Source organism: Podarcis raffonei, chromosome 5 (genome assembly GCF_027172205.1).
Source record: "Podarcis raffonei isolate rPodRaf1 chromosome 5, rPodRaf1.pri, whole genome shotgun sequence".
In the NCBI taxonomy this organism is placed as follows: Eukaryota; Metazoa; Chordata; class Lepidosauria; order Squamata; family Lacertidae; genus Podarcis; species Podarcis raffonei.
Window position 1 is genome coordinate 67,306,845 of NC_070606.1, and position 26,645 is coordinate 67,333,489.

General features: G+C 43.0%; 1 protein-coding gene across 2 annotated transcripts in view; it reads right to left on the bottom strand.

The window, feature by feature from the left end:
• Positions 1-26,645, bottom strand: part of LOC128414531 (glypican-5-like) — a 402,464-nt gene that overhangs the window by 262,436 nt on the left and 113,383 nt on the right. For both annotated transcript variants that reach the window (XM_053389946.1, XM_053389947.1), the window contains exon 3: positions 18,668-19,362. In XM_053389946.1, the coding sequence (XP_053245921.1) occupies positions 18,668-19,362 (695 nt within the window). The remainder of the gene's footprint in view (positions 1-18,667; positions 19,363-26,645) is intronic.

The window sequence follows — 26,645 nt, forward strand, 5'->3', positions numbered from 1 at the left end:
ACAGCCAACTAGGCCATACTCAGAGTAGACCTACTAAAAACAATGGTCCGTTGACTTCAATGGGTCTACTCCAAGTAGAACAAACACTGGCGTGTGTTATTTATATTATTTCCTTCTATTTTTGAGCCCACCATTCATTGTAAACAAGCCCAGCATTGGTTATAATGTAAAATCAACAGAAAACAAATTAACGACACAAAATACATTCTCTAAATAGAATCAAAACACTTTTAAACATCAGATAAAAATTTACTCAGACGTAATTATGCAGCAGCTGGGAGACGCTATAGCAAGCCACAGCAAAAATCCCAAACGCAGAATCCATTAGATACTCTAAACTTTCTGTTTGCATTTCGTTTGCCACTTGGCAGGCTGGAAAGGGATAGGGTGGGGGAGACATCTCACAAACAGTGCACTACATGTTCCTGGGAAACCTGGTGCTAAATCATCAGGTAAGAGCACCAGGAAGGAAGCACTCAGCCACCCATGTGATATAGGCCTTTTTGTTTTGGAGAATATTTATTTTGACAATCAAGTGACTTAAGGTCCAAGGGCAACACTGCTTCTTGTGTCCTGAATGGAGCCGGAAGGTAATAGTTTACCAGCCAAGATGATTTCCAGTGCATGCTGGGAATCCCCATCAGCAGGAGGAAAAGTATCTTTAATGGACTGGCCCTGCATCAAGCCTTCGACCAACATCCCTGGATTTTCTCAGCGCAGGGCTAGCCAAGGGAAAAAATGGCACATGGCCAAAGAATGCAACCGAAACACTCCAAGGAGAATGCATGCTGGAGTTCCGTTGCTAGCATATAATTCATTAAAACTATTATTTTCTCTAGCTGCAAATTCACGATGGATTGCGCTATTTTATTTGTAGCACCTCAAGAGTGATTGGCTACTACACTACTTGCTGACAGCACATGGTGATTATCTGAACTCTGTGAGCTTCAGGGAAAGAAGCGACTAAGCTTTGTTCTCAGCGTTCTCCCGAACTGTCCAGGAGTACTTTACAACGCTGTTCGGCCCACTTAATAAAGCTGTTCATTACCAGCTGGCAAGTACTGTGAATTCACTCTAAACAAAGTTACGTTCTTCACAGGGTGGCTATTTCCGTTTCAGATTTGGAAGATTTGCTGCGCATTAGTCTAAGGTTGTATGACCTGTCTGAAATTTCCAAGTACTCGAGCTATTCACCTTAGGATTTAGCAACTGACAATGCAATTTTGCTCTTGGAATTGCATCTTCCATTCTAGGTGCTCTCAAGAAACCACCTGAATTACCATCCTAGTCAGAACTGAGACTCTGAAAAACTCAGATTACCTTGTTTCTGGGAAAGATGTACAGGGCAGTGGACAGGGTCCTTGATTCACATGGAGGAAAGCCTGCTTAAATCCTTGCTCAGCCATAAACCAGACATGTCCAAAGTCTGTTTCGGGGGCCTAATGAGGCCCACCGGTCAGTTTAATCTGGCCCCTGTGGCAGTTTATTTCCTGGGGTAAAATCCTAAAAAACCCCTCAATAACTTCAATCCTTTGGTCGGCCCTCACAGCCCTTCACTTCATCAAATCTTGCCCTCTTTGAAAAAAGTTCGGACACCACTGGAATAAACCATTTTTGGGTGACCTTGAGCAAATAAATGTTAACCAAATCTGTATCATAGGGTTGTTATGTAGATGTCCATGCATCTTTAAGTGCTAAAAGAGGGGGTGACCAACCTGTAGCTCTTCAGACATTGCTGGACCACAACTCTTATTATCCTAATTAATTGTCATAATGGCCACGCTGGCTGGGGCTGATGGGAGATGGAGCTGAACAACACCTGGAATGCCACGGGTTACCTACCTCTGTGCTAAATAAATAAAGCTGAACTACTGATCAGTCTCAGACAGGTTTGGTGGATAGCTACATTTGTCAAACTTAAGCTTAGGACTTAGGCTGGGTCTCAAGCCCTTTCAGCTCCGTCACGTGACCCAGTAACCCAGTATAAGTTGAGGCGGCAAAAAAGGGTGGTGAAACATTTATTCTAAAGGCTTGTTTTCCTTCAGCCAGTCTTAGGCTGGTTCAGACAGCTGTAACCCTGCTCCTGAATGGAGTTTGTATCTGGAGTAATTTACGCTATCTTAACTTAAACTGGAATAATTTATGCTGGCTTCCCCTATTTAGGATTGTTGATGTATACTTTTTTATAAATGCTGATAGATGCCTGACCAACATTTCTTGGCACACCTCAAAAGAAGGCAACCTTCTGAAGCAGCTCCTTTGAAAGGGAAAGGAAAGAAGAACCTAGAAAAGGGATGGGACCTCTTTTTCTCCAGATGTTGTTGATCAGGACTGATAGTAATGACCCCACGCCACCTGGAAAAACAAAAGGTCCGCATCCCTGACATAAGGAGTTCAGAATCATGGCAGTGGTGAGATTGCTCCTGCTGACTCGCAAAACTGCACCAGGCCTCCTAATGCTGACCATCCCTACATTCATTTGGTTATGCAAGCATTTTGTTCTCACATCCAGTTATCTTCACTGGTGGCAATGGTAGGATTTGGGAGAAGGCTTTGTTATGGTCTTGACTTGATTCCCACAGTCCTCTTCTGCTGTCTGCTAATGCTATTGTCAGGTATGAAGAATATTAGAGGATAAAGATAGGGAGAAATATTATCATCTGTGCTTTTTTTGTGATGGTAGTCTTTCTTTTCTTTCCATGGTAGCCATTTTGTGCTGGCACCCATGACACTTTTATCAAGATATGAATACCAGCAGCTGAGTTTTTATAAAGAAAAATGCACTGATTTATAATAGTATAATATTTCATTAAAAAAGATACTCTGCATTGCCATAATAAATATCATCTATCTTACTTAATATCTTACTTAATTTTGAGTACTGTATCTCCTTAAGCTTCAAGAAATCCAAGCAAAGAATTACTATTCATACCACTTCTTAAAATTAACATATTTTAATAAAATGACTGAAAAGTCCATCTACTATATTATTTCTCCCTGCTGTAATTGGATGCAATATATTATTGATAATTTTGAATTGCTAGCCCGTCAGATGCCAAAGTATAGCAGACGTCTCCAGTGCAATTAATTTTTATTTTGTATATTTGTCAAGATCAATACTTATGGCTCGGCTTTCATTCTCGCAAAGTCATCTTAATCCCACTCTGCAAGGGTGTAATTCACTTTCTGTCCAGAGCTGATTGGCAGAGCCAAGCTATAATGAAGCCTCTGAACAAATGAACATGGAAATCTTGAAGGGATAATGGGACTCTCTTGGAGGCTAGTCTTTCAGTGAATTCATGGAGGGAGGGAATTGGAATGCCCTGCTCTCAGACTTTATGAATTTAACTGAAGGCAGAGTCAGGGCCGAGATGCATTCAACTATATAAGCATAACATGTGTGGCACCTGTAAGGATCACTGAGGACTTTGTTTTTTGCAGGGTCTCCTATATATGGCTATAACCTCTGCATATACACCATACAACTGGTATGAGTATAGGCTCTCTTCAGATCTTTGCCTGGACTAATTAGAGCTGAGCTAAAATTAGCTGGAAGACAATTTTCTGAGAATATTACTTAGATTTTTCTCACCTCGCCATAGAAAATGCCACTTTGCAAATTCTTCTCCAAATATTGTCCAACTTTTGGGAGAGTGGCGGCAGCAGCTGCCATTTCCCAACTAGAGGATTGTGGGAAATTGTGGCCAGTCCACCAACACAGTTTCAGCCACTTGTGGATGGAGATGGTGGGGCTTAGGAAAGAAAGAAAGAGCAACTGCCATTCCTAATAGTGAGCCCCAGCCCTGAGAAACTGTTGGGAGAATTTCTACTCCTCCTGGAGAAACGTAATGAAAAGTCACACACACACCAAATTCTTTCAAATTGGGTGGGTTTTGATAGGCCATTTCAGCACACCTCTAGAACATATAGAAGTTATGAGCTGGGCAAGAGATAGGGATGCTTGAAGAACTTTATCTTTGCAATTCTAAGTGAGGTCATCCTTACCTCCCAGACTAATGCACAGATCGTATCTTCCCAAACATATAAATAAATCAAATGACACTTTGAAAAGTGTATTTTGACAGAAAGTATTTTAATCATATATACTTAAACAGCGCTTTTCTGCAGTCGTGAGGATTTAACACATTGGGAGACAGAGTGTGAAAATGGACAGAATGCATGTAACATGTGCAAAAGTGACATAGAGTGGAAAGAAGAACCTAAGAAGAGACTACTAGATCAGGCCAATGGCCCATCTAGTTTAGCATCCTGTTCCCACAGTGGCCAACCAGATGTCTGTGGGAAACCAGGAAGCCAAATGCAAGCCCGAGAGCACTCTACCCTCCAGTGGCGTTGAGCAGCTGATATTCAGAAACATTACAGGCTCCAACAGTGGAGGCAGAGCACAGCCACCATGGCTAGCAGCCATTGATAACCTCATTCCCCATGAATATACTGATTTGCCAATCTTTCGTGCAAGATAGTGAGTGTAATCCCAGTCAGTTTCCCTCAGAGTGATTTCTGAATGTCTTAAAGCGATGGTTAGGTACACATATCCTTAACATCGATAACCCCAAATCAAATGAATATACAGAATATATGTTTAATGTCAGAAATCCTAGTCAGTTTTAGTGACAGTTCATTTAGATGATTAAAAGCATTGTCTTAAATGAGTGGGTAAATCATTCTGATGAATCTTTAATAAGCTGAAGCGTTCTGAATTTTGACATATCTTGAACAACTACTTCTGAAACTTAGCAGACCATTTGAATCACTAATTTTGGTCCCTAACTGGATAAGTGAAAAGTTCATAAAATGGGGGGGGGGATGCTGATGCAAAGTTTTTACAAATCAGCTCATTTAAAGGTTCAGGAAAACACAAGTTACAAACATTATTGCAGCTAAAATACATCATTTTAAGAAGCCACAACCTAAATGAAAGCCTCAAAAATGCAATTTCGTTATTCTGAGACAATTCAACAAAATGCACAAAGGAAATTTAGGATCCCTTTCCAGTATTTTCCCATCTCTAGGAATGGCTCCCCACCATCCCGTCTGAAGCCTGTAAGTTAGCCAAATGCCTCTTTGGAAAGTATGGGAGAGAAGGAGCATGGGGCCAGAGGCAAGAGATGGACTGGTAGTCAGGCAAATAAGAAGCAAAAGGCCAGAGGCCATTCCCCTGGCAGAAAAGTACATGGCGGTGGAGGGTTGAAGAGGGTGGAAGCAGAAGTGAAATCAAAGGCAACTAGGGTCATGATCCAAGGCAGTCATTAGGAAAAAGAGGCAAAAGTCCTCATGTCCAAGACAAGTTGCTTGGACTAATAAACTGACTTTCCCTTAAGGGCATTATAGGGCCAAGTGTATCCTGATAGGTGTGGGGAGTCAGGTGATGTTATGCAGACAAGTAGATGAATTAACTTATTTCCAGCTGGAACCAGAAGGACTTTGTGTTCCTTGAAACCGAGTCTACCTGACCTCCTGAGGCTCTAGCATGAAGACTTTCTCTAGCCTGGTCCTTTTCCTTGACCACTGCTTTAGATGTTCACTTTGGGCTGCCTTAGACTACATACCTGCTTCTGGATCTCCTGCCCTTTTGTTGCGGCCTTGAATCTAGACTTCTGCCTTACATTGACTACACACCTTTATCTGGCCCCAGTGATCCTGTTTTGCTGCTCTAGAGCTTGACTTTGAGCTACACACCTCCTTCTCACCAGATTCCAAGGTTCTGACATCTGATTGCCTAGAAAGCTTTGCCCCACTGAGGTCTGGCAAGTTCAGAGGCAGTGAAACATCACTTTTTATTGGAGCAAATGTATTGGACCTTCATGAGTTTCTTATTGAGACTCAAATGTTCTGACTGGGACAGCCCCACCCAAGCAAGCTGACCCAATCTAATGCACATCCCTAATTCTGACCAATGACAACCATTCTGGAGTTTTAGAAATACCATGATAAAAGAAATGCAATTCTATTATTCATCTGCTTTGTGTGAGAGAAATAAACATCCCACTGTATGACGGTACTTTACTCAAAGGTCTGCAACTGGTTTCTTCTCAGTTACTTCCATCCCTACTTTACGTCTGCTATTGTTTTAAAAGAGACATCACCTTGCCAACAAAGGTCCATATAGTAAAAGCTATGATTTTCCCAGTAGTGATATATGGAAGTCAGAGCTGGACCATCAAGAAGGCTGATCGCCAAAGAATTGATGCTTTTGAATTATGGTGCTGGAGGAGACTCTTGAGAGTCCCATGGACTGCAAGAAGATCAAACCTCTCCATTCTTAAGGAAATCAGCCCTGAGTGCTCACTGGAAGGACAGATCCTGAAGTTGAGGCTCCAATACTTTGGCCACCTCATGAGAAGAGAAGATTCCCTGGAAAAGACCCTGATGTTGGGAAAGATGGAGGGCACAAGGAGAAGGGGACGACAGAGGACGAGATGGTTGGACAGTGTTCTCGAAGCTACCAGCATGAGTTTGACCAAACTGCAGGAGGAAGTGGAAGACAGAAGTGCCTGGTGTGCTCTGGTCCATGGGGTCACAAAGAGTCAGACACGATTAAACAACTAAACAACAACAACAACAACATTGTTTTAAAACACTACTTTCCCCCTCTCAGTGTTCCTCTCTTCTTACTCCCATGCCATAAACATTTCTCCATTTTCTCTCCCCTACCTCACCCTTACTTCATGCAGTTCCGGGATTGTGATGTGGCACTGCAAATCATCCAGGAGTGACGACAGCCTTGGATTTTTATGCACATAGAAAGAAGATTATGATGCAGATAGGACAGAACATGTCTTGATTCTTTTACACCAATTATACATATAATTTACACATGTATAATTTTGATGACAGTGCATGATTGCCTCAGACATACGTGAGTGCTTAATTTAAAAAACCCAAGTGCGAGCGAAGCTCAGTTCAATTGGAACTGTCAAATTCCATGTATAATTCCATTTAAAATGGACTCTTCCTCCCTCCCTAGACAGGGAAGAGAACAATCAAAAAATAAAAAAATAAAACCAGATGGAGAATATTACATCAGTGCTCCAGCATCTGTAAGCTCCCTTGTCTTCCATGCAGAATTGAAAGTTTTGACTTTAAAGCCCCAAAAGTTTTAAGATTAACATGCAATAGAGATCAAATGCTTCTATGTGTCCTGTCACAATCTCCTAAAATCCAGAGCCGAGATCATCAAGAATACCCTCCGAATGATACCTTTGAATGATACTGAGCTAACTTTGGAGAGTTTGAGTTAGGCCTGATGAGCTGTTGGAGATTTCCCCCCCCCCTTTAATCCAATTTATTTTTATTCCGTGTAAATGTAGTCTCTAAACAGGACCTGGAGTGAACCAGCATGGATTTAAGGTGTATAGGCAAAGTCACTGAGAGAGACTGCATGCTAGCTTGACTCAGGAGCAGAATACTCTTAAGTGGAGCTACCACTCGCTCTCCTCCACAGCCATCTCCTTTTAGTTTTGCTCAACACAGTTCAAAAGCTTTACAACTGACTCTGTCCAATGCTGAAGAATGTTTATACATCTACTGGGAATAGAGCAGCTAGATTGCTGAGGCTGATGACATAATTATGTCAACCACAAAGAATTCTGGGATTACAGCTGTAAAGAAATGGGTCTGAAACCCTTTCTGAGAACATTCAATTTGGATGGGTGGAAGAACTAATGACTCCATTAAAACAGAAGTAATGCCGTCTATATATAAACTTGCTTATGCAGGATTTAAGGAAGCAAACAAACAATGCTGTTATTTGGAGTCAGTGTTTCGTGACCATCAGCTAGGCTAGAAAACTTGTCTCCAAGTCTGTCAACACAAAAATGTTAACAGCAGTAAATTTACCACTTGAAAAGCAAAGCAAAAGAAATGCCAAGGAATGATAACATAGCATCTATATCTAGGGAGGTTCTGCTTTTTTGGAAAAAGTGGATCACTGGAATTCCTACAGTGGGCCCCACCAGTACTGTGTTCACTCTGTCCATTCAGCTCCTACTTTGCTTTCCTTCTTAATCCCATCTCTAGTGGTTTTAACCTGTAAAATACCTGTCAATCTTCATTCAAACTCTGTGAGCTAAATCATTGTTATTATAGACTGAAGTGAAGCAATGAATTGCCAATGGCAGCCCAGTGAACTAGAGGCTGAGCAGGGATATGAAGCCCATCTACAGACACAAACTCTGTCTCATGAACTACACTCTTGCTGCTTCTTTCCTTGTTCCTCTGCTTAGAAACTAGTCACTGTCTCGTGACTGAATCAGGAGAGGCAACGACTGCCTTTCTTGCTGGACCCATATCCATAGCTGTCAACTTTCAGATTTGAAAATAAGGGAGCAGCAGCCTCGAAAATAAGGGATCAGCATCCTCACCTGTCCCGGGGACAGTCTATGGGATATCTAACAATCCGGGATAGCAGTGGGAAGCAGTGGGAAACGGCACTGGAATAAGGGAATTTCCCGCAAAAAAAAGGGAAGGTTGACAGCTATGCCCATATCTGCCATGCTTTACTCAGGTGTTCATAATCTTGAGGTCAGACCACTGTCAGACATTGTAGACAAAGCTGTCCCTGAAGACCGAACTAGCATGCAACGTCCCAGCTAGTTGTTGGTATTCCCAAAATGTAACCCCGTATAGCCTTCTTTGTACAAGACAAGGTGCAGCAGCTTCATCCATAGCTTCATCCTTAAGATCAACAAAGCCCTCTAGGCTACCCTACTTGGCCCTCAAGACTCTCCTCAAATGGCAACTCTGCTGCTCCATGCCCTCTCTGAGAACTTTTGCTTGGCTGGAATGTGTCCTTGAACTGTGATAATAGCTTTTATAAGTCTGGATGGAGAGGGGTGTGTGGAGAAATGTCTGATTCTCAGGAGGCTGCAATGTAGAAAGGTAAGAGTTTCCCCTGTTGCCCCACCTAATTTTACCTCTGGACGTACCCACTACTGCCATATGGCCCCCAAAACATTGCCTGTTCTTCATAGCCCATTGCAGAATTCCAAGATTGTTTTGGTTAAAGCAATCATTTCAAGAACATCTCCTATTAGCTGGTCGAGAAACCTGAAGCCAGACGCTGATCATTTGCTACACTCTTTCCTCTGGGCCTGTGACTCCCTATTTTCTATTTCAAAGTGAATGCCTCTCTCCTTTCCACTGCAACAACTTGTCTAAAGGGATCGAGGCTTCTTACATTCCCTCATCTCATACTTTGTTTGTCTGTCCTCAGATCCCTTCACCCCAAACAGCTGGTCGTTCCACACACTTTATGGGAGTGCAGCTTGCTGTTCAACTAAAAGGCAGCTGGAAATATTTTATATAGTGGGTGTTGTTTGTGGTGGAGGGGGGTGGAGAGTGATAGAGAGATTCTTGTTCTTCAGGCATTGCCTTGATTTGTGCTTAAATCAGTCAATAATGCGAACTGGTCAGAAGACACGAACTACTTTTTCTTTTCTACATTATTTCCCACACTATCAACATTTTTACACATGCCACAGCTTACACGAGAAGGGCTCAAATGCACTTTGAAATGCGAAAATGGTCTTATTAGTTTAGTGGGGGGGGGGGAATTGTCATCCATTCCTGAGCCTTTGGGAAAGGGCAAGATAATAAAACAATAGAACAAATGAAAAAAGGTGGACTAAGGTGTGTACTGCCGCAGAATAAAAAAACGAGGTGAGACACTATAACTCCATAGCACAGAGGAAGAGAAGTAAAAGTCTCAAAAAGCGATGGCAAGGGTCAACAAGCTAAGTCAACCTATCTGGCACCACAGAGCATGGGGGATTTCTTCCAGTAGGACACACAAATTAAGATTCTAGCCGACAAAACATAAAATAATGGCTGTGATTGCTGAGGTTGCAGACTGTAGAGGACCTACATTAGCTGAAGTAGTTGGGTAGAAGCCAGCGTCATTGAACAAATGGCATGGCACACTAAAGAGAAATGCACTGAGCCCAAGAGTGGTTTAATATCTTAATGGCAACCTTTCACACATACCACAAGCAGGTATTAAAACAATCTCCCTTGACTTCAATGGGAAAGATATTTCTGCAGTTCAACATAAAGCGCGTCTCCCCTTTTCCCCCCTTTGCCTGCAAGTGTGGTGAGCACTTCTGCTAAGTACAGTAAATGCTTTACTTAACCTTTTTCCCCAACAAAGTAAAAATAGCCAACTTTCCATTATTCACTGCCAAGTTCTCAATTAGCAAAAAAGGAATTCTTTATGTTAATGCATAGCCTTTGCCTAGCTATTTCAAAAATGTTAACAGTTTCCTAAAAAGTGAGCACGGCTGTTAATGAAAGCTGCCTCAGGGTAAATGAAAGCTACCAGCCTGGGTTGTTTTCTTTATTTGAAGATGTTTTCCATAACTACCATATTTCTCGTTGAATTATACCAGGTGCACAGTTGGTTGCAAAAGTGGATTTCATGGAAGAAAGGCACACAATTCCTGAAGCAGGAATGGAAATATATTAAAATACTTCTGAAAGATAAGTATTTTAATATATATATATATATATATTTGGTGCTGTCGACGGTGACCCTTTGCTGGCGGAGGAGCTTAACCTCTTCTTTGCTCGCTTCGAGAAGGAGCCACCTGAGACGCCGGTATTACAGCCACCAGCCCATAGGGGCCCCTCATTCACGGTAGAGGAGCATGAGGTGAGAAAGGTATTGAGGATGGTGAATCCGAGGAAGGCGGCTGGACCTGATGGCATCACTGGAAAGGTGTTGAAGGGCTGTGCGGATCAGCTGGCGAGGGTCTTTACTAAGATCTTCAACAAGTCCTTACACCAGTCTATTGTCCCACCCTGCCTGAAGTCGTCAACTATTGTCCCTCTGCCTAAAAAATCCACAATCAGTAGTTTGAACGACTACAGACCAGTTGCACTGACTCCAATCATCATGAAGTGTTTTGAGAAACTGATGCGCCGTCATATTATTTCCTGTCTTCCATCAACTTTTGACAACTACCAGTTTGCATACAGGGCAAATAGATCCACAGAGGACGCTATCACCACCACTCTCCATGCTGCTCTGTCCCATCTGGAGCAGCCGGGGAGTTATGTGAGGCTGCTGTTTGTGGACTTTAGCTCAGCTTTTAACACTATCCTCCCCCATAGACTGGTGTCCAAGCTAGAGGCGATTGGACTCTCCAACTCCACCTGTCTCTGGGTTTTGGATTTTTTGTCAGAACGTTCTCAGAGGGTTAGAGTAGGGTCACATATGTCCACAGCCCTTAGCCTTAACACCGGCTCACCACAGGGTTGTGTGTTGAGTCCCCTGCTCTATGCTCTCTATACGTATGACTGTACAGCCACCTATTCCAGCAACAAAATCATCAAGTTTGCTGATGACACTACGGTGGTAGGGCTCATTTCAGGAGGGGATGAGTCCGCCTATCGGGACGAGGTGGAGCGGCTCTGTGTTTGGTGTGGAGAGAACAATCTGGCTCTTAATACGGCTAAGACCAAGGAATTAGTGGTGGATTACAGGAAAAAAAAGGCGGACATTCAGCCCTTGCATATCAATGGGGAACGGGTGGAGAGGGTGGCGGAATTCAGGTTTTTGGGAGTAACTATCGATCAGGGCATGACTTGGAGCGCAAACACCACTGCTCTGGTGAAGAAGGCCCAGCAGAGAATTTATTTCCTCAGACTTTTAAAGAAGAACAATCTGAGTGAGAGACTGCTGGTGTCCTTCTACCGAGGCTCCATAGAGAGCATTCTTACATACTGTATTTGTGCTTGGTTCTCCAGTTGTACAGCTAGGGAGAGGAAGGTGCTCCAGAAGGTCATAACCACAGCACAAAGGATTATTGGTCAACCTCTCCCATCTTTGGAAGAATTGTACGGTTCCCGTTGTCTTAGGAAAGCAAACAACATCCTGCAGGATTCATCTCACCCGGGATACAGTCTGTTTGCACTACTGCCTTCTGGCAGGAGATATAGAAACATCAAGTCAAGGACAAATAGACTGAAAAACAGTTTTTACCCGAGAGCTGTGGCCCTTTTGAATGCTGTAACTCGATAGTGTGACCTGGGAGATTGATGGGTGTGGGTGTGGCTGGAATGTGGTTTGTTGGTTGTTGTTGTTGTTTTGCTTTTGTTGTTTTTAAGGGATGGCATCCAATTTCGTTGCACTTGTGCAATGTTGCACGTGTGTAATGACAATAAAGAATCTATCTATCTATCTATATTTAAAAATGCTAAAACTGAATAGAATGGAATTATGTGTAAAGACATGGGGAAATGGCTTAAATGGACAGATCTGCTCGTTTCTTAATTTAACTTAAATGTTAAACCAGCTATTCTATTCTGTGGGTACCAGTTTTTTCAACACCCCTTGCAAACCAGACAACTTATGAATTTAGCTCTTGGATTCTGCCAGCTGAAAGCTGTAAAATTATTTGGTCACAGTGACGAGCTGTTCAAGGCATACTCTCCAAGCCATGGCATAGGGAAAAGGCTGCCTCTCCTTGCTCCTGAGAGCTCTCAGAATGTGACAAGCTTCTTGGCTAGCTAGATGCAGCCAGCATCATGAGCTGAATTTAGCTTTTGACTCATCACTGCAAAGCAGCCTCGGTTAGAAATGAATTGCAGATTTATAGATTGTAGAATTGAAAGGGACCAAGAGGGTCATCTAGTCCAACCCCCTGCAATGCTTGAACCCACAACCCTGAGATTATGAGTCTCATGCTCTATCATCTGTGCTATCCCAGGCTAATGCTTTTCTAAAGTATTAATTCAGAGGGCTGTATCAAATTCTGACCTTGGATCTTTGTGTACAGCAGTGGACATGAGTGGGTGAGCCCTGAGTCCAACAGATAACATAAACATTGGGTCTAATGCACTAAGTTATGAATATTAAGAAGTGCCCTACAGGATCAAACCCAAGACTTATCTGTTCCAGCACTGGGATTCCTACAATGGCCAACCAGAAGGCTCTGGGAAGCCCACAGCAGGCTGTGAGGTGAACAGTATTTGCACAGTGTTGCTCCTGAACAATTGATGTCCCTGGAGAATATAGCCATTAATATCCAATGATAGCATTCTCAACCGTGAGTTTGTTTAATTCCCTTTTAAACCCATTTGTGTTGGTGATCAGTGCCACATCTGGTGGCAGAGAATGCCAAATTTTAACCGTGTGTGTGAGAGAGAGAGACAGAGAGAGAGAGAGAGAGAGAGAGAGAGAGAGAACTTCATTTTGTGTGACATGAATCAAAGTTAACAGTTAACTGAAGCTAACTAGGATAAGTTAAAATTTGTTAGGGGCTCAATCCCCCCCCAACCCATTAGATCAGAGGTAGGCAATATTTTGAGTTCCCACCTTGTGGGCCAACTCTGAGCCAGCTCAGGCTTTTAAAATAAGATTAAATCTCAGTCTATTATAGTGCGGTGGCTGGAGTGCCAGACTAGGATTTGTGATACCCAGCTTCAGATCCTCACTCAGCCACAAAGAACGCTGAGTGACCATGGCCTCAACCATTCAGCTGCGGCTGCCTCACATAGAGGGAAGAACCATGTATGTTACTGTGACTTCTTTGGAAGGAAGGTAGGATAATAATATACTAAATAAACACATACTGGTAGTATCTTTGCAAACTAAAGTGAGGGGTTTTTTATGAAAAGAAACAATGAAGCAGAGTATAAGTATTATGAAATAAATATGCTCTCTCTCTGAACTAGGAAATGGTTACATCTGACATGCCAGGTGGTGCAATAGGCACTGTGTCTGGCTGTTAACCAGAAGGTTGGTGGTTTGAGTCTTCCCAGGGCAGGATTCTTGCACTGCAGCGGGCTGGACTGTTCGGGGTCAAGTTTCGTCCGGGGGGTCCGGCACACTTCCCTTCGCAGCTCTGCTCTTCCCCCCGGGACCTTTGACTCAGCAGAGTAAACACAGCAGCAGCAGAAGCAGGAACGTTCTGTCGTGTGGTAATAACTCAGGCTGAAACACAGCAGTCTCCTTATCTTTAAAGTCTTTATTCCTTAGCAAAACACAACAGCTATAAATCTCCTGCCTGGAGACAGTTCACCCATCTTGCTTGCTCAACGGAGCAAACACGCAGACTGAAAAAACACAGAGAAACCACTCCCTTTCCGTGTTCTATGCCCGCCCTCAGAATGTGAGGCGTCATCACTCAGAACTCTTAACCCTGTAAGTTCTGAGCCTCTCCTATCACCCCCTCTCGAATCACGTTCTGAGAGGACCTCTGAGTGTTCAACACCTTCCCCATTGCCTTCCGCCCCTTCCTGGCATCGTTGTTAGGCACCTGTTGAACCTCACGAACCTCAGGTTCGCACTGTGCGAAACCAACCCATGCATTTGTGACCTGAAACCTCTCAGGTGGAATTCCCTTTGTAGCCCGCGATGACCGCCTGGGCACAAACTGGGGTGCTCCTTTTGACCCACTGGGGCCAGCATGTGCGTCTTCCTCATCAGAAGACTCCCCCTCTGACTTGACACTTCTGTGAGCTTTCTCCATTATGCGCACAGGAGATGAGGGCTCACTCTTGGACACTCTGCCACGCCACTCTCCTGAGGAGAAGTCACCTTGTGACGTATCCCCCTCTGGCGAAAGAAACCCTTTAGAGCAGACCCAGTGACCTCTGAACCTCGGTCACATTTGAACCCTTGCACCTTGGTGGAGAACCTCTGTTCCACCTCTGCAACCCAAACTTTGATCAGTTGCGCTGCTACCTCCTTAGCTTTCAGCGTGAAAGCCCATGCGTTCCTAGTATAATCATCTGTCAGCACCATCAGCCACTTGGCCTTGCCCAGACTTGGCTGTGGCATACCTAAAAGGTCTGCATGCACAAGCTCAAAAGGCCTTGTGGTTACTCTCTCTACCCTGGGATGGCTAAATCCCTTGTTTCTGGCTTTCCTGCAAGCCTTGCAATTCAAAGGTTTACCACATTCTTTTACCTTGCAACCTTTGGTGCACTCTGATAACATCTGGACGTCCTCACAGGACCCATGTGACATTCTCTTGTGCCACACGCAAGCACACGACACATGAGTGTGGTCAGTGGCTTTCCCAGCATTCCCCTCACCCTCGAGAGGTGATTCCAGAACAAAGAGGTTGTTCTGATTTTTCTCAACACTTACGAGCTCCTTCCCATCTCTGGAAATTGTACAAACATCTTTTTCAAAACTCACAGAATATCCCTCCTGTAAAAGGCACGGTACAGATAGCAGGCAATGTTTTATCTCAGGGAGAACATAAACCTTCAATTCAGCCTGTAAGAAAGAGACAAACATGTTAGAAACATGGGTTACACGTCCCTGTGAACCTGTAGCAAATCTAACTGTTTTCTCAGTTGAAACAGCCTTGCAGTTCCACATTTGTCCATCAGGTGGCGCTGTTACCAAATGGGCATTCGCAGCCGAGTCAACAACCCAACGTAGGACTCTCCCCCCTCTGGAGTTGTCCTTCTTTGTTGCCTTAGCAACTGACTTCCTGCTCCCCCCGACCTTGGGGCGTTCGCTGCAGGTGGTGTTTTCCACAATAGCCATCGAAGCAGTCAGCTGATAAGCTTTCTCACGCCTGCCTGCGCTGTTGCCATGGAAACCCGATTGGTTCCCATGGGAAATGTCCTTGGGACTTTCCTGCCCTTTGTCTCGCTGTGGACAGCTTCGGCGCAGGTGCTCCGGAGAACCGCAAACAAAACAGCAACGAATGGAAAACTTTTCAAACTTGCCTTTGGACGTCAGTGCCCCCCCAACCTTTCCAGCAGCCCTCCTCCTCGAGGCTTTTCTGCTGTTGGGAAAATGGCTTTTGGCTTCTGCTGTGGTTTCTCTGCAAACCCCCTCCAGCTCCTGCCAAACAGCCTGGGCACTCTCAAGACCCTTGGACCGGCCTTTCTGGCCTGCACCCCCAAACTCTGGTGCAAAGCTCCTCTCTTCTCTCAGCTGTTCTCCAGCACGCAGCTCACGTATTGGGGCATTCTGGCAGCCCTCCAACACAGTCCCAGCCCCCTCTGGGCCTTCTGGGCATTCCTCAGCCCCTCCTTGACTCTCTGGGCGTTCCCCAGCTTCTGTGCAGCATCTGGCCCCCTCTGGGCGTCCCTCAGGCTGGCGTCTAGCCCCCTCTGGTCTGGCTCCCACTCTCTTCAGTGCCTGCCAACCGACCCAGGGCTCCTTCCCGTCTGCCTCTTCAAAAGGGATTGACGACTCCTGGCTGTCTGCCATCTCTCCCCGGGGGCCCAGCATACTTACAGGTACCTCCCGGTCCGGCAGATCTCAGCTCCTCCCAGCGAACTCCTGGCTGGCACCAGCTACTCCTTAGCTGGCCTTTGGCTGCTGCTCAGCCTCTTTGCCTGCAGTTCACTCCCCAGCGTCTCATCAGCTGGCCTCTGGCTGCAGTCCTCTCACACGCACGAACGTTGCTTATCTTTATTGCTGATCGCCATAACCTGTTCGGGGTCAAGTTTCGTCCGGGGGGTCCGGCACACTTCCCTTCGCAGCTCTGCTCTTCCCCCCGGGACCTTTGACTCAGCAGAGTAAACACAGCAGCAGCAGAAGCAGGAACGTTCTGTCGTGTGGTAATAACTCAGGCTGAAACACAGCAGTCTCCTTATCTTTAAAGTCTTTATTCCTTAGCAAAACACAACAGCTATAAATCTCCTGCCTGGAGACAGTTCACCCATCTTGCTTGCTCAACGGAGCAAACACGCAGACTGAAAAAACACAGAGAAACCACTCCCTTTCCGTGTTCTATGCCCGCCCTCAGAATGTGAGGCGTCATCACTCAGAACTCTTAACCCTGTAAGTTCTGAGCCTCTCCTATCATGGACAAGATGACCCTCAGGGTCCCGTCCAACTCTATGATTCTCTTACTTCTATCATTGTTCTTTCAGCCGCAAGTCTATAGTAGAATATTGTCTATAGTAAAATATCATCCGGGTAGACCAACGGCAGTTTCCATCTTAATTTCTTTCTCTATCCCTTTGAGTCTTTTCCATATCCCAAACCAACAGAATAACCAAAGTTATGCAATGAAATTACCCTGTCCAAAGCCATGTGATTTATTTATATTTGCATTCTTCCAGATTAGCCTAATCCTTGTTTTGAGTCCAGTTGCCATGTTGCTATGTTGACAGTCATGCTGCACTTCATGTAAGAATAGCCAGCTGCCTCCTATAATTTCTGACCTATACTTCAATCTTTCATATAGGACTTTTCAGTTTATGGGCTCATGTATTATATATTGGCAATGTGGTTTTAAAAACAACAACAGCATGGTGGGGAAAAAAATGAATATCACACTGGAACAGTCTTATTTCTCAGGTAAAAATATTCTATAGAGCAAAAGTACATTTTCTATTTTGAGCGCTATCCTCATTTCCAGAACTGAGTTTCTGAAATCTTGATAGCTGGAATTAAAAGAACGTGTTTCACCTAAAAAAAAACTTTGGGCAAATGTCTTAAATGGTGGGGGGAGGGGAGGGGAATCACTCATGAAACAATCCCTCAGTGTGCCAATGGAAAGTTCTGGAAGTAAAGAGTTGAATCCAACAAATTTGTCCTGTTAGGCTTCTGCTTCTGCGATGGAACTTCCCCCCTCTCCCCTCCCTTCACACACCCCAAATCTGTTCTGCGTTTCCCAAAACAGTCTGGAGCAGATTTGGGAAGCGCACAGAGGATGCACAGGAAGAGGAGAGAGAAAAATAGTTTCATTGCACAAGGAGAAGCCCTTGGATGGGACAATCCCTTGGATGCAACCCAAGTTATCTACTTTAAGTAGTGACTGGTGATAAATATGAGTTTCTGTTACAGCTGTCAGCATACATTTTAGCTATTTATTTGCCATAAAAACAGTTGAGCAAATAAATAACTTTGTATATTGGATGCTTTTATATTGTAAACCGCCCTGTGAATGTTGGATGAAGAGTGTTATATTACCAGTATCTCAATGTAGGCACCTTTTTACATATACTGAAGGAAATGCAAAATAGCTTAACATTTAATATACAAAAGCTACTACTAATTGCTAGAAGAAATATTATTGTATTTGCCATTCTCCATTACAGTGAAACACTAGAAGCAAAAGAGAGAGCTTGACAATTACATAGTCATGCACTTAACATGCAGCTCGTTGATTAACATCCTGCTGCTCATGGTCACTTGATATTTTACTATTCACTTTATTGTTGATGGTTGACTTTTTCTTAAACTATTGTTCATGAGGTCATTAGGATGTGATTATAGGGGTTAATGTTTTTGTTTGCCATTATTCTTTTTATGTTTGTGTTTTTAATACTGTAAAATATATTTTTACATTTGTGTATGTGTGTGTGTGGTATTTCTTTTGTAAATGAAAAGCGGTATTAAAAATATATATGATCCATCAATCAAATCTAGGCCTTCCTTGGCCTTCTCACTGAACTCCAGTTTTTTCTGTGGAACCATAATGACTTCTAACATTCTGATTTACATATACTCCTCCTCAAGAAGTCTCTTCATTTCCTTTTGAAAGATTCCTCCTTGGGAGCTTTTTACCAATTGCCTAATATTGATAAGCATGTGAGAAAGGAAGAAGGCCCCATCAACAACTGATATTTGCCTAAGCAGTAGTAAACAATAGTTAGAGACAATGCACATACCAAAGGTTAAAAGTAGCAGCAGGAAGTTGAAAACAAATCTGAACACAATACTTACAGTTGCAGACAGGTGGGGTCCATTCAGCTGGGCATGCAAGATGGCGTCATTGATTGAATTCCGGATACCCAAAAGTGCCGCTTCTAGATCATGCGATCCAGCCATTTCGTTAGTGAGATACTCCAGGGTGTAGATATATTCCCTCCACTGAGAGTCCAGTTCAGATATGCTGGCAAAACAGCCCCTCATGACATTGAGACAATATCCTTCACAGGGTCTGATCAGAGTCAGACCTTGGCAATGTGGGCAATACTGCATCTTCACTAGGGCTCTGCTGCATTCCTTTGTCAACGTGGCATGTTCAGTAGCATTCAGCACTTCAATGCCTATACCCAGGGCCTGATTGAATGTCCTGCTTGCCCAAAGAGACTTTTCCAACTTTGTAACTGCTTCTTTAGAACAGAGTCCAAATGGATTTATATCTTGCCGCGTTAGCCGCAGGCACTCTGTATACTCCTCTGACAGACTCACCATGCCGGGGTTGATTAGGCGGCTGTAAACCAAAGGGAAGAGGCTGTCGAAGAACCGGAAAAGGACACTTTCCACTGTGGTCTGAGCGCCCAAGAGGTAGAGAGAGATGTCTGTAAAGAGCTCTTTGACAGGCTCTGCTGCTTCCTTTGACATGGATCTGTAGACAGTCTCAAATAGAGAAGTCGTATGGTTCTCAGCAAAGCGAAGCAAGGACTCAAAGGCCGCTGCAGGAAGAAGAAAAAAGAAACCTTAAAAAGGTGAAGAGAAAAATTGGCTCTTCCTTATCTCAGATCAACAACATGGATTATAAAATTATGCACTTAGTATATTATTACTCGGGTAGTTTCAGATTATTGCACTCAAAGGCAGAGATCCCAATGATTTCAGCTGGTTTTTCAAGATGGTTCAACAGTTGCTTGATGCACCCTACTCATGTGTCATTCATGTGCAAGGGATAAGCATGTGGATCAGGGGAGTGCGTTTAGCCCTTCCCCAACACCATGTCTTCTTTCATGTGGTTGTGTACAAAAGAAAGCCCAGCGTATGAGCTCCAAACTCATCAGTAAGGTCTAGGACACACACACAGCTCAGGCAGTGAGCCTTCCTAACACACAACCAGGCACAACATGTGGTTAATGTAAGAAGTTGACATGTTGGAGCAAGGCTGAAAGTGCAGCCAGCACGCCACATGCTTCTAACATGAATAACAGAAGATCAGGCAGTGAAATCTTGGAATGGCTAGAAAGGCTCCCTTGCAAGTGGAATACTGGGAGCATAACGTTAAGCCAGCACGATTCAAGACACTTATCACAATGGTAGAGTGCATGCTTCTCATGCAAACAGTCCCAGCTTCAATCCCTGTCATCTCCAGGCCAGTCAGTGTAGACAATATCAAGATAGTTGGACCCATGATCTGACTTGAAATAAGGCAGCTTTCTGTGTTCCTGATCATGTTCTTTCCCTAGACATTTTCAGAACCGTCAGTGGCAGGCTATTCCAAGAATAAAATGTCACACATCTGATGGAGATTCACATTGCCTGGGGGAAAATATCTATATAGACCCAAAAGTAATTTCTGAAATAGTCCTCAGTCACGTATCTATGTGGGTGTCTGGAGCAGTTAATTGATCAAGTGGGAAAATGGCTGTTTTCTCCATCACTTTGGGCATTGTTTTTTCAAAACACAAGCATGAGCACAAGGCTGACACTTGGCAACTCTACTGCCGCCCATGCAAACATCTCTAATACAGAAAACAATAGATATCTAAGTGATTCCAATGAAGTCACCTTGCAACCTGCACCACGCACTTACAATTAAATCCCCTCTACACATAACAGACGCGGGTGGCTCTGTGGGTTAAACCACTGAGCCTAGGACTTGCCAATCAGAAGGTCGGTGGTTCGAATCCCCACGACAGGGTGAGCTCCCATTGCTCGGTCCCTGCTCCTGCCAACCTAGCAGTTCGAAAGCATGTCAAAGTGCAAGTAGATAAATAGGTACCGCTCCGGCGGGAAGGTAAACGGCGTTTCCGTGCGCTGCTCTGGTTCGCCAGAAGCGGCTTAGTCATGCTGGCCACATGACCCGGAAGCTGTACGCCGGCTCCCTTGGCCAATAAAGCGAGATGAGCACCGCAACCCCAGAGTCGGTCACGACTGGACCTAATGGTCAGGGGTCCCTTTACCTTTACATATAACAGAAGTTAAGAGAAGGGAGAAGTGGTGCAAAGGCAGAGGGAATGGATGAGCAGAAACATGGCTGCTTTGTTTCCTGCTGAATTATGGGATTTAAAGTTATAGGTACCAAGTGTTCAGCCGGCAGTGTGGCATGCTATACCATTGATGAGAATGACCACAAATAAAGAATGTCACAGCATGCCAAGTCTGCCAGCTGAATATTGTTACAAAACTTCAAAGCAGCACTAACCATTGCTACTTTCATAACCCTTATGAGACTATAGTAATTTACAACGCTGAATGGTACCAAAATCCAAAGAGCCCTACCAAAAAAAACCCCCAAGAACCTCCAGAAAAACACAGATTCAAAAAACTCCATTCCCACACAGAGCCTTGGCTCGCCCATTTTCAACTTCAGACAGGCTTTTACAACCAAGCTGTAAAATTCTGAAAATGGGGTTTATAATGGAAAGACTGACACTGTGATAACTGTAATATCGTTAACAACACCGCTCTGCTCCAATAAAACAGTTGGTATTTGCCAAGACATCTCTATTTAAATTTTCCCCCAGTCTAAGCGAAGTCCAAAAACGTTTTATTTGACAGGGGAGGAAAGCAAGCTAATCATTTAAGGCAAATATGTCAATAAAATAAAAATAAAATTCACCAAAGTCTGAGCACTCCATCATATATACCCATCACATTCATCTTCCAGCTGTCATTTTCAAATATACTTAATAGAGACATGGGTTTGTTTGTTTTTTGACAGATACAAAGAAAGCATCACATTCTATGTTACAACTAATTCTGCACCTTCAGACTGTCAACACCAGGCATTATTTCAACCCACAGAACTTAAATAAGGATGATCCTAAATAAAGAATTGGTCAGGAACACGTGGAAGAAATGGGAGGATACCAGTGCAATGAATGGTTTACACATGTATGTAGGTGAATCAATTTATGACTGTATGTGTGAACTGTCACAGAAAGACTTGGAGTGATAGTTACCATGTCTCTGCAGCGCCCAGAGTCAGTGAGTGAGAAAAGTATGCCTCTGCTCAAATATTTCAATTTATTTGTTTCCCCTGACAATCTGTATACCACATACTTACAGTTTCTGTAAGTAGTGTACAGAAAAGCTCACTTCAATGGAGCTAAAAATGAGTGGACTGCATTAAATCAGAAATCAATTTTCTAGCTATTTAGCTAGTTATCTCCTTACCAAAAGAGAATTCCAGGACTACTGAAAGGGTTTTCCAATAGTACTTCTATGAATTCTCTCTTGTAAAATCTCCCCTTCTTACAACTTTGTGTGGAAGGTGAAAAAAGAAAAGAGCTCAGTGTGGCAAAGCTCATATGGAGCAGTGATGAGGCAGTGAATTAATTTAATGCAAATATTGTTTGCATTAAGTTAGAATTAATACAAACAACATTCATAGGCCCATTATTAATATTTGGGACATATTGGTTGGTCCAATTAAAGGTATTTATTTTCTAAGTAAGGATTATTCTCTGAGGATCTTTGTTGCTATCTATGGGAACCTCCAATCACATACTTTTTTCTCCTATAAAAAGATTATTATTACCATTATTATTTTATTTATTAAATTTGTATACCACCCTTCATCCAAAGATCACATTATGAGGCAAAAGTGAAAGGAAAATATCAACAAGCAGAAATTTTCAGCCATGTTATATATTGTTTTGTGCCATCAGAGGAAATAGTTTCTATTCTTCTAAACTATAAATTGAGGGAACTAAAATGAAATTGCAACATGTTTTGGAGAAGACAAGATTTACTCTTAAGCATGTGTACATACTTCAGAAAGCACCCCCTATTTGTTTGTAATAAGAAAAATGAGAACAGCCACATATTCACCATCTGTAGTCCTAAAGGCATTTTGTTTTTTCCATAGTTACAAGGCACCAAGAAACAGTTTCAGACAATCAAATTACTGGAATGATATTTCCATCCCTCTAATTAGGTATAATGGTGCTATGTGCAGATAAATAACTTCTGTCACATACAAAAGAATTCCGCTCTGATTTGTACAAAGGAGGCAACTTGCCATCTTGTTTTGGAGTTTTATTAATGATGCACTTTCAATATAGCTCCCAGAAACCTTGATAAGCAATTTATCAAACCAACAATCAACCTTGTTAGAAACAGAGGATTTCAGCTTTCATTGGCGAATGTAGAAACCCTTACAGCCATTGAAGAATGGCAAAATCACATGTATAAAATGACTAAACTGTGCACTTCTTTTAATTGGAAGGCCCTAAGATGTGCCCCCCCCGGACTTTTAATTATTAGACAGACTGTGCCCCATGGCCGACTCAAAATGTACACATTCCAACAACTGATAGTGCCAGCTTCTCTCAGTGCAGCACCTTAATCATAGCGAGGGATGAGTGAACATGTTGATTTTGGTTTCTCTCAGTTTCTTGTTTTTCCAATCTTAAATTCAGTTCTCAACATCAGCTTGTGGTTTGTCTTTTTTAGCTGGAGAGCTGCACTGTGAATTTCAGAGAAGTGTGAATGGTTATGCTTTGGTTTGTGAATTGTTATGAAAAGTGCAGATTCAGTAAATTCGCCTTCAAATGTGAACTGAATCAAATTTCTTCTTCAGCCTTAGACAGAACATTATATGATGTGATGAAACAAGAAGTCTCAGATTAAAATCTCGCTTCTGTCACCAAATGACTAAGCAATGATTGAGATCTTTTGGTCTCAATCCCCTATCTAAACTACTGAGATAATAAGGCTGATGTAATGTAATGCTGAGATAATGTAAATGATTTTATAAGGATTACTAATATTTCTTTTGAACGGTCAAAATAAACTACATAAATTTTATTCTGCATGCGTGTGTGTATTTCCTGCTGCTATTGGCTAAGTTATATATAAACTACACACTGGAAATCAAACAGTTCTTCTGGAAATACACTTTTCCATGAAAGGAATCTTATCTTTACAGCAAATGACTTTCCTCACCACAAGAAAGGTGGATTGCAGCCAAGTAGCTATAACAAGATGAAACCCACTTGGTGTTCTTCAAAAACAAAAGGAAACCAAAGGCAAAACCCTGCCCACAGACACATAGTTTAGGTCAGATGAAAGAAAGTTGGAATGGAAGGGAAGAAAATGTGAATTGTCAACTTTTGAGCTATGAAAAGAGAATCAAGAAACAATGAATAACCAAGAGGAATTTTTAGAAGAGTCTTGAGCGGGGAAGAGAAAATCAATTATTTTATTTATTATTTATTAAATTTATATCGTGTCCTCCTTCCCAAAGAAGCCCAGGCTGGAAAACACACAAGCAATAAAAAAATAATCTAAAAACCACTGCAGTGCAGATGCGGACTGGGAAGGATCTCAACTTAAAAGGCTTGTTGTAAAAGGAAGGTCTTCAGTAGGTGCCAAAACAACAACAGAGATTGCATGTGTCTGATATTCAGGGGGAGGGAATTCCAAAGGGCAGGGACCACAACATAAAATGCTCAATTCCTACATTGTGTGGAAATGACTTCCTGATAAGATGGTATCTGCAGGAGGCCCTTAATTGCAGAGTGCAATGATTGACTGCGTATATCAGGGGTGAGATGTTCTTTTAGGTATCACAGTATCAAGCTGTACAGGGGTTTATGCACCCAAACCAGCACCATGAACTTAGCCCAACAGCTAATTGACTGCCAGTGGACAAATATTAGGCAGGAGATAATGCCATATGAGACGCCCAGGGCCTACATGGTCTGTTGTGCTTTGTCTCCAGTTCTTTAGTATCTAACTTGTCACTGAAGTTCCCTTGAGTACACTCCCAAATTAATTTTGCTCACACTGTTTGTACAGTATACATATATAACGCGGCCAGGTGATCTTCCCTCCAGGCACTGACCACGAAACCCAGCAAGTTTGATCTAGCATATGCCATCAGACTATGGTATTTTATAGATATTATCTTGCAACTGTTTCCACTGGAGTAAATGCTAATATTTTCTCTGCTAATGCAAATAAAATGTTTTGCAAGACATCAGAGATCCACTCACAACAAAATACAACAAAATTTGGGAGACTTTTGGACCTTGAGTCTAATTTGTTTTCATTTGAATCATTTGGCTGTCTCTTTAACTTAAAACAGCTCAGGGCCACAATACCTCAATGATCACCTCTCTCCATATGAGCCAACCTGGACCCTGAAATCTGAGGCCCTTTTTCATATGCCCCCTCCATGAAAGGTCCAGAGGGGGGCAACAGGAGAACAGGCCTTTTCTGCAGTGGCTCCCCGTTTGTGGAATGTGCTTCCCAGGGAAGCTTGCCTGGCACCATCACTATACAGTGGTACCTCGGGTTAAGTACTTAATTCGTTCTGGAGGTCCGTTCTTAACCTGAAGCACCACTTTAGCTAAGTTCTTAACCTGAAGCACACTTCCGCTGCCACCGTGCCACCAGAGCACGATTTCTGTTCTCATCCTGAAGCAAAGTTTTTAACCCGAGGTACTATTTCTGGGTTAGTGGAGTCTGTAACCTGAAGCGTCTGTAACCTGAAGCGTATGTAACCCGAGGTACCACTGTATATACATAGGCACCAGGCAAAACCATCTGTGGCCTTTTAGTAGTGAGTGGGGCGTTTCTAATGTATTCCCCCACCCTGCTTGTTTTTAATTTCTCTAATGGGTTTTTGTTTGGTTGATTGTAAGTTGCTTCAGGTTGCCTTGGGCAAACAAAATGTTTTAATAATAATAATAATAATAATAATAATAATAATAATAATAATACAGTCATACCTTGGGTTACGGACGCTTCAGGTTGCGTTTTTTCGGGTTACGGACTGCCAAAACCCAGATGTACCGGAACGGATTACTTCCAGGTTTCCGCAGTCATGCATGCACAAAGCGCTAAATCGCGCTTTGCGCATGCGCAGAAGTGCCAAATCGCAACCCACGCATGCGCAGACGTGCAGTTGCGGGTTGCGAACGTGCATCCCGCATGGATCACGTTCGCAACCCGCGCGTCCACAATTATAATAATAATAATAATAACGGGAGAAATTAGCAGAGGTGCGCAACTTTTTCCTTTTGGAATGTAATATAAATATAAGAGGCTTTAAAGCCTTAGCCAAGCCTTTGAATTTTTAAAATATACATTCACACTGCTGAATATTTCATGAAAACAGGTCAAAGTCATCCTCCAAGGAGAGAATCCTGTTTAAACATTTTATCATGTGCTCACAGCATGCTTGACATCGCAGCTGATGTTGCGTCTGTGATGCCCAAACACAGCTGATCAAACACAGCTCACCTCTGGAAACTTCATGTCTCAACTGCTGGTCTTTTAAAATGAGCTTCTGGAGATGAGCCAAGTCATTACAAGATTCCACACTCTCTTTGACTATGCATTGGAGGTAGAGGGAACCTCCATGCTGAGCAGATAATGAGTTTGTACCTTGGGGAACTCAGCTGACTTCCAACATTAGCAGACAATAAAATTGAAACAATGCCTAATGCATGATGCAGAAAAGATTACCCCCAAATTACATACTTGTCTCCCACATAGCATGCTTATTCAGATTATTCAGAATACTTTAGCACAAAACATCACATTCTGATGAGATGGAGTCATTATGATAGAATGGGAAGGGGGAGCCTCTGCGTCAGAGTCCTTGCCTCAGCTAGGATGTAAATGGATTGAAGCGAGATTTATTTTGCCCTAAAAGGGGATAAAACTAGGCGTGTGTTTTGATTTTAGGTTTTCCGTTACCTAACTCCACTTGCTTTACACCTGTACAGATCAGAACCAGATGCCCAGCATTTCAGAAACCCAACTTTATAAT